Below are 17,548 nucleotides of genomic sequence, written 5' to 3' on the forward strand. Positions count from 1 at the left end.
TGCTTCTTAAAGCCAAAACGGCTGACCGGATTTTGCTGATAATTTGTAATAATAATACAGCATTTAATCAACTTTTATCCGGATTCGGGAACTGGTTTCCTCGGGAAGCGGGTGCTGACGGAGGATAATAAGGGTTTATAAAATACTCCTGTAAACTGATATTAGCCAGAAGCGAGCGGTCTCAGCAATTAGTGGACACAATTAACCCTGAGCCGCAATTATCAGGAAGTACAGAATCTTGTAGAAGAACTACTCTTGGGGATTTCCTATCTATTTATATTCTGCTGCATAAGATGCATTTAAATGCAAAGGTTTGAGTATCTTTAGGCCTTGATTTCATAAATTATCACAGAACGTGAGTTTAGTAAGCTAAAATGGTTGAACCGACTGAGACGAAATTGGTATGGCAATAGATGGCCCAGGTATATCCGTCATATTGGCTTCATTTTACCCGGGTTCGGAAATTAATACACGTAGCCATGGGTAAACTCGCTAGATCCTTCTCTGTGTCTGAGGAGGCCTATGTCCAGCAGTGGGACTATAAAAAGGCTAATGATGATGGTGGGTAAAATGTAGTCCTATACGTAAAAGCTATGTCTGTTTATTTGTAATATTGTTTTGTCATGTATGTTAAAATATGTGAAAATCTGTGATTTTTGGTTACTTTAACGAGGAAAAATACCTTAGCAACGAGTAACCACTAACCAGTAATTATTGTAACGTCCTCAGTTTTGTTTATAACTAAGTCCAGTAGAGCTAGGTTTTCATCACTGTCGCCCACAGATTATGATTAATACGTTCACGTCATCGCCAGTGTGTCTGTCGTGTGTTGCCAATTTTGTTCAGTGCAACTGTTCTTAAATGTTTTTTATTTTTGTGTTTCAGGGTTCCTTACCCAAAGGGTAAAACGGGTCCCTACCGTACTACTTCTCATTTACTTACTAGTAAGACTTGGCTGTCCTGTCCATTTGTCCATCACCAGTAAGTAGCTCACGAACCGTGATAGCTAAACGAAAGAAATTATCGCAGATGATGTATTTTTGTTGTCGTCATAACAAATACACAGAAAACTATGTACACTAAACTCCCACGTAATTTTTTTTGCACGTTCTATAGGTAGCGCTTGGCCAGTTTTTTTTCGTGTTTCTTTGTTGCAATAGTTGTGTTGTTCTAGTGCCAACTTCCATGGGTTATACTACATTATAATCTACAATAGTTCTCAATAAATAGAGAAAACATTTTCATGTTTGTTTGTAGCTAAACTCCGAACCTATTTGTAAAATATTTGGTGGCAGGGAAGATCTAGTTATCAATACTTATACATACAGTACTATATGTGGGTATCTAGAATACTCTTAACGCGATATCTTGGACATTAAAACGTTAGGTATTTCGTGATTGAAGTAAAAATAACATTTTTGCGCCATATTTTGCAACAGTTATCAAATTGCTATCATTAATTAGGAGGTATTTACTTTTTTATTCAAGATGCTATATAAAACTAATTTCGAAAAAAGGAGGTACTACCTACTCAGTTTGACCTGTAATGTATGATTGTCCGCAATTACCTCAGTTCGAAACGAGCCCGCAGTTTCACCCTTGACCCCGGAAAAATATACCGTCCGTCTCCATGGTACCTATATCCGAGCCAAATTTCATCACAAATGGTTCAGCCAATTCAGGTTTAAAAAAATAAACAGATAAAAGTCACACTAAAATATATTTCTTTGATCGTTGAGTGGAAACCTGTAAAATGTAGCTTTTGACTGCTTTTTTTTTCAAAATATGACCACGGCCCAGCTGTTACCAGACCAGTTTAGTTCAGTTTACAATTTAAACATAAGTATTGTATTATACGTTATCAGAGTTATTACGAATGGAGCCAATTAAGGCCATTTCTGGCATACAGTAGCATCAATTTAATTGTTTCTAATTTGGTAACAAATATTTTACAAGAAAATCAATTATTGTAGCTAAACTAGTTTATTTATTTATTTTTAACTGCCTTCCCTAAAAGAAGGCTCTCGACTCGACGTTGAAAAAATACAAATTTTTCAACTAGCTGTTTCCCGCGGGTTCACTCGCTTGTCGAGGGATTCTCTTCTTGTCCGGGATAAAATATAGCCTGTGTTACTCGGGGATAGTGTAGCTTTCCAACAGTGAAAGAGATTTTCAAATCGGTTCTGTAGTTTTTCTCTTTATTGAATTTGTATGGATTCGTCATCTTTTTTGATAAGATGCGTCTCACTTTTTTTGCAGGAAAAAATGGTTTGTAATGCCAACCAATGGCCCCGAGGTAGTGACGTACCGTTGTTAATGATATATCGATATTTAAATAAAATTAAAACTACTTTTTTAGCATAAAAGATTTCCATTTCGTTTCAGTTAATTGGCAACACAATACCGCAGTAATTCCCGTAATTACAAACCTAATTAAACCATCGTTATCTTGCTTTAATAACATGTTAAAACTTCAGAATTATTGATTGAATGAAGTAAAGTATCGTCAAAATTTTAATTTTAAAAACATCTGCTTTGATACATAATAATTTATGCAAAATTAGGAATCATAATGTGTTTTAAAAACGATTAAATTTCATCACACTACACGTTTTCTCGTGGTTTCACCCGCGTCCCGTGGAAACTACTGCCCGTACCCGGATGAAAAATAGCCTATGTTACTCGGGAAGAGTGTAGCTATCCAACAGTGAAAGAATTTTTCAAATAATTTCATTCGTTTCGGAGTCTCTACGCTATAAACAAACAAATATTTCCTCTTTATTATAGTACTACAGAACGTATTACACTTTGTTTCGTAAGAACTGTCAACTTTAAACTGATAACGACTTGTGCAATCAATTTTAATCTTTATCACTTCCACATAAAGACGTCATTAGCTTGTGACGAATAAACCGTTACGTAAATAAACGGAGATACAGTTTCTATTTTTTGTTGCTAAGGTTAAATTTAACTAATACTGCAATGCGGTTCCGCTTGCACTATTTTTTGTACAAACCACAGAGATGTTTTTCAGCGCAATAATAATATTGGTAGCACTTTTATCTTTTACTAACATAAACACGATGTAGGGCCGTTCTCCATATTCAATCTATCTGTTGATTTACTTACTAGAGATAGGATTTTGATATTAGCTTCATACAATTAATGTCAAATTCCTGCCTTCAGTAAGAAAAAGAACAGACACCTAGGTGGAATATTGGGAACAGCCAAGAGTTTGTCTGTTTGTTATTAGTCAAGTAGATTGAAAGTTAAGGATAGTTTTAATAGTAAATACCTAGTATAGAAAAATAATCAGATTACTGTTTTCAGTTTACGTCCGGTCTAATGAAGATAACAAATAAAAGACAAATAGACAAAAACATCATTACTTTGATAAGATTTTCTGAAAAACAGATAAACGATTATCATAATCCCTACTAATATTATACTAAAAATACATATGAGGTGTGTCTGTTCATCAAAAATTTAAAAATACCAAAATGGAGCCATTTTTTTTACCGAGTTCAAAAACAAGAGTTTGACTTGTATGTATGATTGTGCGCGATTATCTCTCGTTCGGCTGTAGATATATTGATGCGTTTTCAACATAGTATTTGTCGACTTATTAAGATTTACTTTTCAATTTAACAATTATTGAAGAGTTGTCGACAAGTGCTACCAAATGCCACAACTAGTGTCACTGACAAACAAAGCAACAAAACCCGCCACATGGCCAAACAAAAAGAAGCCTCCTCAACAGTTTATTTAACGTAACAATAGCTCAATAAATTTAACTAAACGCCAGTAAACCAGTCGCAGAGTGAGACAGTGAGATACGCTGCATTTTATTATTAGATGCTCTAATTTAGAGTTTATGGGTCGTCGATTACTTAGAGCTATTCTTGCTCTGCGTTGGCGGATGTGTTCAAAATGGACAAAAATGACCACATGTGTGTACTATGTAACAACTATACTAATATAATAAAAAGGAATATTTTTTTTTTGTTTGTTTGTGCCAAGAAATCTTCGAAACTACTGAACCGATTTCAAAAATTCTTACTCTGTTGGAAAGCTACACTCTTCCCGAGTAACATAGGAGTATATTTTATCGCTGTACCGGCAGTAGTTTGCACGGGACGCGGGTGAAGTCATAAGAAAACGGCTAGTATGCAATAAAAACAAATTAGATAACAAGAGAATAGTTTTTTTTGTGGACTTGGCCGATGATAAAAGATTTATTTTTAGTTCTAGTTAACCTACACTGATGATTTTTACGACAGTGACTAATTTCACGAGAAAAAATAACGGAGATATCGTATTGTGATGTTTAAAGACAAAATTACGTTAAAAAAACAAACAATACGAAATAAGTAAACAAAAAATTGTATATTTAAAGTTAAGCAAAACTAATCTTTATTCCAAAGAAAAGTATTGATTTGAGGATAATACGTACACTTAGAAGAGCAAAAACGTCTACTTCGCGTACGTGACACGTATGTATGTATATTGTACCTATGTATATCTATAATATAAAAATGAATCGCAAAATGTGTTGGTAAGCGCATAACTCAACAACGCCTGGACCAATTTGGCTAATTCTTTTTTGTTGTGTTTGTTATTGTCAGGAGAAGGTTCTTATGAAAAACAAAATAGGGTAAAGTAGAGAAGTCAGTTGACGGGAGCGAAGCCGCGGGCAAAAGCTAGTTGTATATACAAAAACAGTCAATCTGTCGTTAAAACTTTATTTAGGCAGCAATTTAAATATTCAACACGAGATGACCTACTCAGCTGTACAAAAATATAACGCAGTCGGCCGAACAAAAATAAACACAATTACGAATTTGTATAAACTTACATCTTAAACAAAGTTCAAAATAAATTATAAAAAAAAGACGAACAGGTAATGTTCTTCTCGTTAATCTGAAAAATACTATGCTGAAAACCGCATCAAAATCGGTTCAGCCAAACGTGAGATAATCCCGCACAAATATACATACATACTTACGTAAACAAACATACAGGTCAAACTGAGAACCTCCTTTTTTGAAGTCGGTTAATATCTCTATAAGTTATATTACGTGAGTCGGTAACTACCAGCTTACATTACGTACCTAATGGATCTTTGTCATTATAATTTAATTAATTATAATTCAAAGCAAACAATTAAAATAAATTAATAGTACACACTTAAAAAAAGACTAATCGACAACACAAAAGTAATGAAAAAAAATATAAATGAAAAAAAAATCATAAAAATGTCGAAACTTAATTGAAATTTCGAAACGTCGATATCGACAATTGTATTATTGCGCCACATCACTAGTGCTTGGTGATATGGCGGACGGCATACGGAGCGATTAATAACTAAAAATAATATTTTCTTTACTACCTGATAATCTAAAGATTTAACTAAACAAATAATCATTTTTAATCGATTTCAAAAAAAGGGGGGTTCTCAATTCGTCGGGATCTATTTTTTTGTATGTTCACCGAATATTCAAAAATGCCTTGTCAGATTTGCAAAACATATTTTTTTTATAAAAAAACGCGCTCAGTAAGAACTCTTCCTAAGAATAAAAGACAATGGATGACGTCACATCTCTCGAAGTATTTTGACTGCCAATAATTATTATTACCTACCAACACATAAAATGGGAGATTTAATTACACATTCATGTATTTAAATCAATCATTCGTAATGAAACAATCAAATTATGCAAATTAAGTAAATAAATATAAAAAAGAACATCTATTGAGTATCGACTCGCGTGTTTGCTTTTTAAATCACAGACAATAAAGAGGTAAAGGTATAAAAAATCATACAGCCATACCTTGAAAGAAGGTTTATCCATTTTTACAATCCGATACACAAAGGATAATCTGTATCACATCACTGACACACACATTTCTATTGAAAACAATTTTAAAACAATGATGATATTAAATGCATTCCTATTTTAACGTCACTTTACACATTGCACTAATATTAACACAACATAGAGTTTTTATTTTCACTAAACTAACTAATATTTTTAGTAACAACCCCGCACTACCTATTCATTTAATATTTACAAAAAAAAACAATCAGCGATTTCCGATTTTCGAACACGTCCGTAACGAATCACCGATCGTGATAAACCGAGATAAATATTACACAAAAATTTTACAATAATTATTACTTATTGATAATTTAACTATGACTTTTCGGTTTGAACACTTCACACAATCCTTTTGGTGGTTATTTAAGTAGGAATTTGAGGAATAGCACTGTGATTGATGGTGATATTAAGTAGAATGTTTTGGTAATTATAAATATAAGTGGACAATAAAACAATATGGCGTATATCGGGTGAATACGAGCGCGCGTCGAGCACGCGGCCACGTCGGTACGCGGCCTCGCCGTATCTGTGTGTTCCGTCCGATGCTCTTACCCGCTCACACGTTCACGGCAGGGCTGTGAGAAGTAATTTTTAATTTTAATAATATTTTATTTTGGAAATAATTGAAGACATATGTACATTTTTGAATACATAATTATAGGTATGAAATTTTCTGGTTATTTTGTTTAGACAGTATGATCATTTAAGTAAATGCAAATTAAAATAGATTGGTGTTAAACAGGTATTGAAGAACTTAGTTAAATTCAATGAATTACTATTAAAAATAGCTCCTAAGTTTCTATTCAGTTTTTAAGTTTATAAAAAATACAAGCTTCTAAATTGAGAACCTCCTCCATTTTTAGAAGTCAGTTAATAAAAAAGGGGCATTTTTAACATTTCAACTATGTGATGTGTAGCTTATTTATATCTCTTTAGTATATAAATTCTTTTTATGCTCAAAAGTTTCAAATTATAACACTGTTTGAGTCGTATACGGTCATTATTAAAAAAAAAATAAAAGTCAACTTTTATTTATGACTTTTAAATAACAATAATAACTTTATTTACTAACTTTATGCATATTGAACATTAATAAAACTTCAAAAATAACAAAAAAATATTATTTTTCACACAAAAATATATTAAAAATTAATGCCAAATATCGCGAGACAGCCCTACACCCCTACAGAGAGACTCACTCACACTAGCGCACCGGTTTCTATACATATTTTTTACGTAAATAAAGATTGTCATAGTACAAGTAAGGGAAACAGATTGTTAAAATAAATTCTTTTTTTGCTATATTTTTGGTTAGGAATTAAATAAAATGCTTATTTTTTCTTTAAACTGCTATTTTTTTCCTTGGTGCTGAATAAAACATAATTATATTTAATTCAATATACAGATTCTATTGATATTTTGTATCAAAATAAATGAAAAAGAAGTGAAAAATAGAAAATAATTTCATTGTGAAGTTCAAACTATCTCAATAACTGAAATTATGTTACTATATACTGTATTTTAAGTACCTAAGAATTAAAATTATGTTTTTTTGTTCGGCTATTTCAAAATTATTTTATTTCTATCTTTTCTGTGAATCGTTTAGGACTTTAAATAAATGTAATAATGCTGCATTCACACTTTTATTAATTCTACATTCTATTAACGTACCAAAAATCTTCCGAATTGAGAAACTCCTCCTTTTTAAGAATTTCGGTCAAAAATATTCTTGACATTTCATCTGAAAGCGTTGCGTATACTACATTCTCATATTATAGACTGTCCGGTATTTTAGTTAATTTATTTTTAGCTTAGCCTATGGATTTCCGCAAAATGCCATTGAAGTGCACACGGACTACGATTTCTAATCCATTTACTATTAAATAAAAACAATTAACGAAGATATTAATACATTATTATCAATTTTACTGTCAAGAAAACAAAATTTGATGCAAAATTTCAATATGGCTGCGCCGATTCCAAATTCAAATAGCTTCGGATTTTCGAATCGAAAGTTAGGTTTTGAATGTTGGTATCTTGTTAGGTGGAAACGGAAAATAAGTTGACATTTTGATTTCGATTGAATAACTTTGTAGGTGTGTTTGACCTATAACAAGGTCGTTTCTAGACTGTGTGTAAATAAAAGATGAATTTCAAAATATAACTCAAAAGTAAAAAAGATGACTTTTTTTGTTACAAAGATATTTTTGCGTATTTTTAACCATTCTGGAGATTTACGTGCATACAGCTCTCGTCATTTGCCTTAACCGGTGTGAAGTTGGCTACTAATGATTGCAAAACAAGCAAAATGGATATCATTTGTATCAAATAGCTGATTTAACAGCGGCAAACTTTATTACAAGAACTATAGAGTAATTTTCATACATTTTGGCTACAATAAACTAGAAAACAGCAATCTATCGATTAACTAGCCGTTTTCTGCGGTTCCACCCGCGTCCCGTGGGCACTTCTGCCCGTACCGGGATAAAATATAGCCTATGTTACTCGGGAAGAGTGTAGCGCCCCAACAGGGGAAGAATTTTTCAATAGTTTCGGAGCCTTTAAGGTACAAACAAGTTAGTTTCCTCTTTATTATATTACTTAGATTTATTTGGTTCATTGACAGCGTTTTGTGTCGGCACCGAAATTCAAAATGGCGTCGATTGTTTGCCGTTTGAGTGTAAACAAGTCTTGTAAACAATGCCTATATAATGATTGGTATGGTGGCTTGGAGAAAGGTAAACAAAAAATTGTCATTATTACCTGCAATTATATTATGCAATAGGTGTCTACTTATGTTTTTTTCAAAGTCAAATATCTTTATTCTGTGTTCTGTAGGTTACAAAGGTTTTTTACGTTATTTTTTTATATAAGTCTTTAAATAAGTGTGAAAATTGACAATAAATATTATGTAATCATGTTATTCTCGTCAAACTAATGTCAGAGTGAAGGATGGCTACACTAAGGAAGTTAGTAGCGGGACGCCATTAAGTTTGGCGACTCCAAAAGAGATTCTCAATTTATCGGATTTTTTTTGGAAGTAAAATTGATCATTCTATACTTACCTGGATTCAATTTGGATGGTTGTTATCATTTATTTATCCGACCTACGCAAAGGAGGGTAACGTGTCTACGTAAATAATAATGAAAACATAAAACACATTACCAATATTATTTATACAAAGAATATGATAGTGACTTAAAGATTTACACAGATGTCCCAATAAAGGCAAAAATATTATTATACATTTAAGGAAAACTACTTGTATTAAATAATATTCAAAGAACAGTAGGTATTTTAATAAGGTAAAAATGTAAAGCCATGGCAGGTTATAAGCCGTGACATAAAAAAAAAAAAAAAAAAAAAAAACAAAGAATTATAGGTAAGTAGGCAAGTAAACCAAGTAACTACACGAATTTTCCGTTAATTTATTTAATAGAAAAAAAATATATGTTGCCATACATAGCAACGGTTAAACAAACATTCGTTCTTCTTTTTTATTGTTTTTTATTCCTCTTTATTTATATTTAGTATAGACTAGTAAAGACCTCCTCAACCCAGTTACCCGGGCAACCCAATACCCCTTGGTTAGACTGGGGTCAGACTTACCGGCTTCTGACTACCCGTAACGACTGCCAAAGATGTTCAACGACAGCCGGGACCTACAGTTTAACGTGCCTTCCGAAACACAGTCATTAGTAAAAAAACAAAGGTATTCATAATATTTGAAGACCTAACATTATTCCTCCTTTGATAATATCTACAACCTTAAATTAAAGAAAAACTACAAAATAAAAAAACTATAAAATATTGAATATAATTGAAACGCCAAACTACACGTAGTCTGTACTCTGTCAGTACACATTCATTTGCTGAAGCAAGCGGCGTACGGGTCAGTGTTCTCACACTACGCGAAAATATTATCACGAATTTGTACATTTATTTGTAAATTTTTCAAGTTTTTTCTATTTTTTTTAAGTTTTTTTATGGCTTTGTTATGTGTAGGGTGAGGGTTAGTGTGCAGTTTGGTGGTAAAAAAAATTTGGTAGTTTAAATTCATGTTGAGTGGGAGAAATTGTCAATTGAAAGCGTTTTTGTCATAAAATCAAGTTTTTTTGAGTGTTAATTTCTTGGTTCTTATTTTTTATGCATATAAACGTGAAGCTTAACATATTTATGCGGTTTAAATAAGTAAAAAAATATTTTAATTTCTCACCTTTTTCAGTATTTTTTTAGCGATAAAAAATACTCACCTAATAAATCACCCTTAACTAAACACTACAACCAAATAAAACTTTAAAAAAGACCAAAAAAACATTAAATTTTGCCCTAAAACAATTGTTTGAAAGTAATAATAATAATAACGTGGCTATAGATAATATTTCGCGTAGTGTGCGCGCGCCGCGTGTCGTATCCATTTGGTTGAAATTGCTGTTTAGTCTGCGTACAGAGTCTGTTACTTACGATGTAGGTATTTTTAATTTATTTTTGAATAAATTGTTGAATAAAGCTAAAAAATAATAATCAAAATTTAGATTGTCTAGGTAGTAGGGTTTTATTTGAAGGAAAATATCTTGATAGGATTTCGTCTTGAATTTTTAATACTGGTTAAGTTAAATTTAAGTCATCATTTACTAAGCAGTATTTATTTTATTATACGTAGTACCTATAGCAGTAGATATCTAAAATAAATAATTACTTATTTCAATGTCTTGAAAACGTATCTTTTATTATTATTGCTAGCTTGAGGCATCGGTCTCAAGGTGCTCAGCGCATCCGGATAAAAATACTTCTTAAATGGGAAATCTATTGAATTAAGTGAAAGAATTGTTCAAATCGATATATATGCGAAAACCGATATAAAAATATGTTTATTATTGAAATACATAATAATTTACGGCACAAAACGTTAATAATATTGAAAAAGAAATGAAAAAAAAATTAAAACTCTACAAATTATTAATTTAAAACTATAATCTTATATAAGTCTAAAACAAAACTTAAAATGTAAATAAAACAAACAGATACATAACCAAACAGGAAACAAGCAATAAAGCCAGCACCTCTCACTGCGCGGTCGGGTAAGAAGGGTATAAACGGAACTCATCGGAATATATTCTGTAAAAACTGAACAGAGGGAAACGTGGAGACGAATTATATTTATTTTCTAATTATTTTATTGTTTCTTATATTTTACTTACTCGTATTTTTTTATTATTACTATATTAGTAGATATAATGAAGGCGGAAATATGGTTTTTATCAAGATTATGTAAGTAGTTCCTTGAAGGGTTATAAAAAATGTTTGGAGTTGCTTTTAAGAAAGTAAAACTATTGAAAATGATGGTTGGTATTTCATACATTACGTATCTACCTAAGTTAAAATAAACAAAAATAATGAAACCGACTAATAATGCAACTTTTCTAAGTTTGTATGTACTTTCTAAGTATATCTTAGACATCATTGACTGTGTTTCGGATGGCACGTTAAACTGTAGGTCCCGGCTGTCATTGAACATCCTTGGCAGTCGTTACGGGTAGTCAGAAGCCAGTAAGTCTGACACCAGTCTAACCAAGGGGTATCGGGTTGCCCGGGTAACTGGGTTGAGGAGGTCAGATAGGTAGTCGCTCCTTGTGGCACACTGGTACTCAGCTGCATGCGGTTAGACTGGAAGCCGACCCCAACATAGTTGGGAAAAAGGATAATGAAACCGACTTTAATATTATACCGGAAACCTCCTCCTAAGTCTGACAAATAATACGCTGAAACGCCAAAACCTACATATATACATACAGATCAAATTGAGAACCTCCTTTTTCAAAAGTCGGTAAAAAATCATAAATCTTTTAATATTTTCTGTATTCAAATGCAATGCATAAGAAACAAATCAACACAAAACCAATAAAATCTATCAAAAATCAATACAAATTAAATACTTGAAAGAAAATATATTTATTTTCAACCCTCTCCACAATTTTCTATTCTCCCGTACCCTCGGAAAGGCTCTGCGACAAAACTTTTAATTATATACCTTTCTCTTTCCCACTCCTTTGTCTGCCTATCTCCGTCTCTGTCGCACTCAGTCTATCCTGCCGTCTCATTTTGCATGTAGAATTTTATACACTATAGTTTTCGACTCGGGTTTGCCTGCTTTTTTTGAGTATTTTTTATTTGTTGGGTAAGACAGATAAGTTTTTGTGTAAATATGTATGTTGTTGAATGTAAATATTTAAGAGATATTGGATTTTTTCTTGTTTTTCTTAATTTTATTTGTGAAATACCTAAATGTTTTTTGGAGACATAAATGTATAAAATTTGCGGATTTGTAGTGTTTTTTTTTGCGATTTAGAATTATTATTTAGTTTTAATTGTTTTTTACATCGTCTTTCTTATCCAAATATATAAAATAATGGTGGTTCTTATTTGTATTTAAGCAATGTTCGATTGTTAAGTACACATATTTGATATATTAAGTTATTTTTTGAAAAAAAAGAATTGCATTCTCTTTTCTATATATATAAAAATGAAACCCGCTTTCCGTTGTCACGACATAACATGAAAACGGCTTGACCGATTTGGCTGAAAATTAGAGGGGAGGTAACTTAGGCCCGGGAGAAGGTTTTAGGATAGTTTTTGACACCATCCGGCTACGGGACGCGGGTGAAACCGCGGGCGAAAGCTAGTTATTAATAAAGCTCAATAAAATAATAGTTAAAAAACTACAATTATACTTAACAATTATTATTTTTTGAGCTTATAACGTAAATATTTATCAATACCCAAAATATTTAACCAAAAAACCAACCAAATAGATTAAATCGAAAACAATTTTAACCAATTTTTGACCTTTATACAAACTTTAGTTAGAAAGATATGCTCACTCAACCTTATCATACCGTCACAAATAACACCACTCCACTTTATTTTCTTAGCAATACGGTTTAATATCGCATGACAAGAGTATTGTCAACTGCATCTGACTTTGTAAAGAGTGTAACACATTAAATATTTTGCATGTGTGTGTTTAGTGTAAGTGTGTGTGTAAACCGGAATATTTTCCCTTAATGTTGGCAATAGTATGGATATTACTTTTTGTTTTTATTTATTTTTTTGTGAGGTAAGTGATTGATTCAGAATAATTGTTATTTTACTAGCGTGGTTTCACCCGTGTTCCGAGATAACTGCTTCTTGTAGCCGGATGGTGACAAAAACTATCTTATGTCCTTCTCCCGGGTCTAAGCTACATACCCTCTAATTGTGATCTTAAACGGTTCAGCCTATTTTGAGTCACATAGTTAGGTATAAATTCTTACTTGTGTAATTAGACGGATTCCAATGTTCGAAAAATCTTCTTGGAAGTGGGATAAAAACACAAAAGTCCTTTTTGGGAAGTCGGTTTAAAAACATATACCTAAAGAAATTATGACCATTGTGTAACACAAAACAGATAAAAATGAGCCTGATTTCTCACTTTAAACAAAAAAACAATACCTACCAACTTTATAAAATAGTCATAAAAAAAACATATTTCAAAAGATAAAATCCATAGTAATACTAAAACAAATTAAACTAAACTCAAAATAGAGATCCACGTAGTATCAACAACAGAACAGCGTTGACACACACACACACACAAACACACATTACATATGTGTGCGTCACGGCTAGAGGTGCAGAGTTAAAAATAATATAGATTGCACATTTTTATTTTGAGAAGTTATATTTTTATATGTGTTTTGCAGTTACTAATAAAATCAAGAGGATTTTTTTTTTTGTGTGTTTGTAGGATCTAAACTAGTGAACCGATTTGAAAATCTCTTCCCCTGCTGGAAAGCTACACTCTCCCCGAGTAACACAGGCTATATTTTATCCCGGTACGGGCAGTAGTTCACACGGGACGCGGGCGAAACCGCGGATAAATGGTTAGTGTGTGTATATTTGTGTTGGTACTATATTTGTCATGATGTAGTGTTTTATGTTTTTGTGCGAAAAAAGTTTTATTTGCTGTTGAATACAGTTGAAAATGCATTATTTTGATTGCTTTTGTCTAACGGCGATGTATTTTAATAATATTGAAAAAAAAAAATTTCTTACTTTTTGTCTTTAAATTAATTTTAATCGTAGATAAAGACTGTCTATTTTTTGTTTTTAATGTATCTAACTACCATTCAATATTGTCGCAGTGACGCATAGTCATCAGTAGAATAGACATAATGTACAAAAATAGTGACTTATTCTGGGGTAATTCGTTCTAATAACCTTAGAAATTGTATATTTTAATAGTTTAAATCCTAATTCCACACCATACCTCAACGTCATTGGTTATTTAATACTGTTTGGTAAGTCATTTATGTATAAAATAAACATGAAAGGGCCCAATACACTGCCCTGCGGTACTCCAAATAGGACTCTACGTTCGATGGACCTAAATATTTCTTCGCGCTTATTATGTCTGTTAATTTTAGTTATTTCAGTTTTTTGTATTCTATTTTTTAGGTAAGATTCGAGTAGACTAAGTATATTGCCTCTAATGCCGTAGGCTTCTAGCTTTGCTATTAGGGTGCAATAATGTGCATAATAGTTAGTTTAAGAGTTCACTCTATACATAGTTAAGTCTGTTCGCAGTTATAGGACGGAGTGCCGTACCGTCAATATTGTTAAAAATATGATAATTCCATTCGATAACCAATGAAAGATACTAGTTACTAGATAATGTATGAAATCGCCAACAAATTATGTCAAATGTATTTTGTTACCTAGTTTTTTGAGTATTAATCAAAGGTTTTCTTTGTTATAGGTAAGTAGTAAAAATAACACAGGAAAATAATAAGCAAACAAAATACATAAAATATATATACAAAACATCCGATTTAAAGAATAAGTATTGAATTTTAGAACCTCCACTGTTTTGGGAAGTGTCGGATGTTAAATAAAATTGATTTATCAGGGTTAAAAATAGCAATTGTGCTACAAAACTGCACTTTTTCATGTATAAACTAAAAATATAACTGAGTCATAATTGCCAAAAACGTTGAAAAGGACACGAATATAGGTACCCATTATGTATGTACATAAATGTGTATCTAGAACGCTCATTGTGAGAGCTCAAATTCAATCTATCAGATAACAAAAATATCGACTTATTTGGTGGCTATCAGGTATCTTAGTACCTATAAGTATGTAAAAAAATAAAATAAAAAAGATGTTAAATCTATTAATAGTTTACATTGACAAATCATACCTATTATGTCTCGAAGTTGAGAAGAACTATTTAAATGGGTTTTGAAGGTTTTTGATTACTCCAAATAAACATTATTATAGACAAAATATATTACATTAATTATAGATCAATTTATAATAGACATCTGGTAAAGATCGTGCGTTTAATCAAAACAAGCCACAGTATGTAAAAAATCAATGAAATATGACTGTCCTTTTCTAAATAAGTTCATCTTAGCTGAATCATACTAAACATGCATAGGATAAGTAAGTACCTACATGCTACTTTTTATCCGATTGAGCGAAGTAGGTACACAGTTCAGGACGCGGTTAAAACCGTGAAGAACAGCTGGTCAACTAATAAATTAATATTATAACGAAGTTTTTTTTTGGTTTGTTTGTACCCAAAAGACTGCGAAACTACTGAACCGATTAAAAAAATATTTCACTGTTGGAAAGCTACACTCTTCCCGAGTAACATAGGTTATATTTTATCTCGGTACGGGCAGTAGTCCCCACGAAAGCGGGAGAAATCGCCAGAAACAGCTAGTATTTAACACATAAAACTTAAGATTACAAAAAAAAAGTAATTATTTAACTCTACAACTGAAGTATTTCTGGTTAACAGTTCGTGATGGTAATAATTAACTTTTTTCTTTAAAACCAGCTAGAAGGTCAAGTCTCAATGCTCCTTCACACTTAGTTAAGTTAATCATTCATTAATTGTTTCTTTTACATCAGTACTGAACTAAGTAAAAGTAATTCTTGTCACCCAAACACAGCCTCAACTCATCATCTGCCTAGCCTTTTCTCAGCTGAGTACCAGTGTGTCACAAGGAGCGACTGCCTATCTGATCTCCTCAACCCAGTTACCCGGGCAACCCTATACTCCTAGGTAAGACTGGTTGTCAAAACTGGCTTCTGACTACCCGTAACGACTGCCAAAGATGTTCAAATGACAGCCCCAAAACCGGTGACCTACATACAAACAAATAATATATGGAGTAAAATCGTTTATCTAATGGTTTGTTGCCCAGCGATGGGCTAAATACAAATTTATATAAGACCTTGGTACCAGAGTTTAGCCACAACGCAATGACACATGGTTAAGGTGCGTACACCATGGATTTTTAAATCAATGGAGCTAGAAGATTTTAAAACATAAAAACCCTTTTGTAAAAAAAATGTGTATAATTTTTATTTTATTTAAAAGTATTACTAGCCGTCTACTAGTCGTTTTGCTGCGGTTTCGCCCGCGTCCCGTGGGAACGACAGCCCGTACCGGGATAAAATATAGCCTATGTTACTCGGGAAGAGTGTAGCGAACCAACAGTGCAAGATTTTTTTAAATCGGTTCGGAAATTTCAGAGCCTTTAGGATATAATAATGTAAAAAGCAATGTGAAAAAATACTTAATAATTAATTACAGTAAAAACGAAATAATAACTGTATTTCAGTTCACTGTTTTTGAATAAAAAAATAAGCTATATTAATATGGATATGACAAGACAGCAAAAAAAATTCTGTCTCCAACCAAAATTTTTTGTTCAAATATTTTTATCGATATTTTTCAACTGATACTTATAACTTGTTTTCTTATCAGTTCACTGATAATATGATTAAGATAAAAACCCGTAAGATACTGTATTATTCTTGTAGCTACGTGTTAAGTTTAAATAGCGACGACCTGTGGTGTTGCTCTTTTTAATGCACATGGAAAATTATCTTGCTTAGTCCATAGGTATATGTATATTAAATGTGTACAGAACTAATTTTTGTATATTAAATATATTGAAAAAAATCTGAAAAAAAAAACATTTTTTATAGTTTTTACAAACGAAATCACTTTTTCGTCAAATAACTTTGCCGGTCTTAAGTCATTCATGTAATAATAATAATAAGTCGCCATAGGCAATCCTTTCATTAAAAAATTCTGTTTTGCCGTCATTTTTAGCGAAGTTGAGAGAGGAAAAGTTATTTGGATCTTTTACGAAATAAATACTTTTTTTGTGATACATCTAGAGTAGGTTTACTATTTCAAGGTATCTGCTATTATTCGGTGACTTTACAGAGATTTACAAAACCCTTTTTTTTGTAATTTTTCCTTATAACAGTAATATCTACCTACCTACACTATAGATGTTTCTTTATTAACTTCTTAAAGACAACGTAAACAAATGCCAATTATAATAAAAACCGTGCTGTTTATAATTATAAGTCGAAGAATAACTGATTATTGTGACAATAATCACAATAATGTTTGGACCGGTGTGCACAAGACTTATCTCTGCTAATAATAATACTAGCGCAAGCTTGGCTAGGGATGTGTGCGAGCGCTTGTCGATGGAAATGTCGATAAATTGGGATGATATTTTTGTTTTGTGATGTTGAAATAAGGTGTGTTGTTCGTTTTGATTTCGCTGTGAAGTAAGTATAACGGTTTATTGAA

At 32.0% G+C, this 17,548-nt stretch overlaps 1 protein-coding gene across 1 annotated transcript in view; it reads right to left on the bottom strand.

The window, feature by feature from the left end:
- Positions 1-6,413, bottom strand: part of LOC124644341 (AT-rich interactive domain-containing protein 5B-like) — an 86,511-nt gene extending 80,098 nt beyond the window's left edge. Inside the window, exon 1 of the mRNA XM_047183650.1 lies at positions 5,832-6,413. Within this exon, the coding sequence (XP_047039606.1) occupies positions 5,832-5,852 (21 nt within the window). The 5' untranslated portion in view covers positions 5,853-6,413. The remainder of the gene's footprint in view (positions 1-5,831) is intronic.
- Positions 6,414-17,548: the final 11,135 nt, after the last annotated feature.

This window comes from Helicoverpa zea, chromosome 29 (genome assembly GCF_022581195.2).
Source record: "Helicoverpa zea isolate HzStark_Cry1AcR chromosome 29, ilHelZeax1.1, whole genome shotgun sequence".
Lineage (NCBI taxonomy): Eukaryota > Metazoa > Arthropoda > Insecta > Lepidoptera > Noctuidae > Helicoverpa > Helicoverpa zea.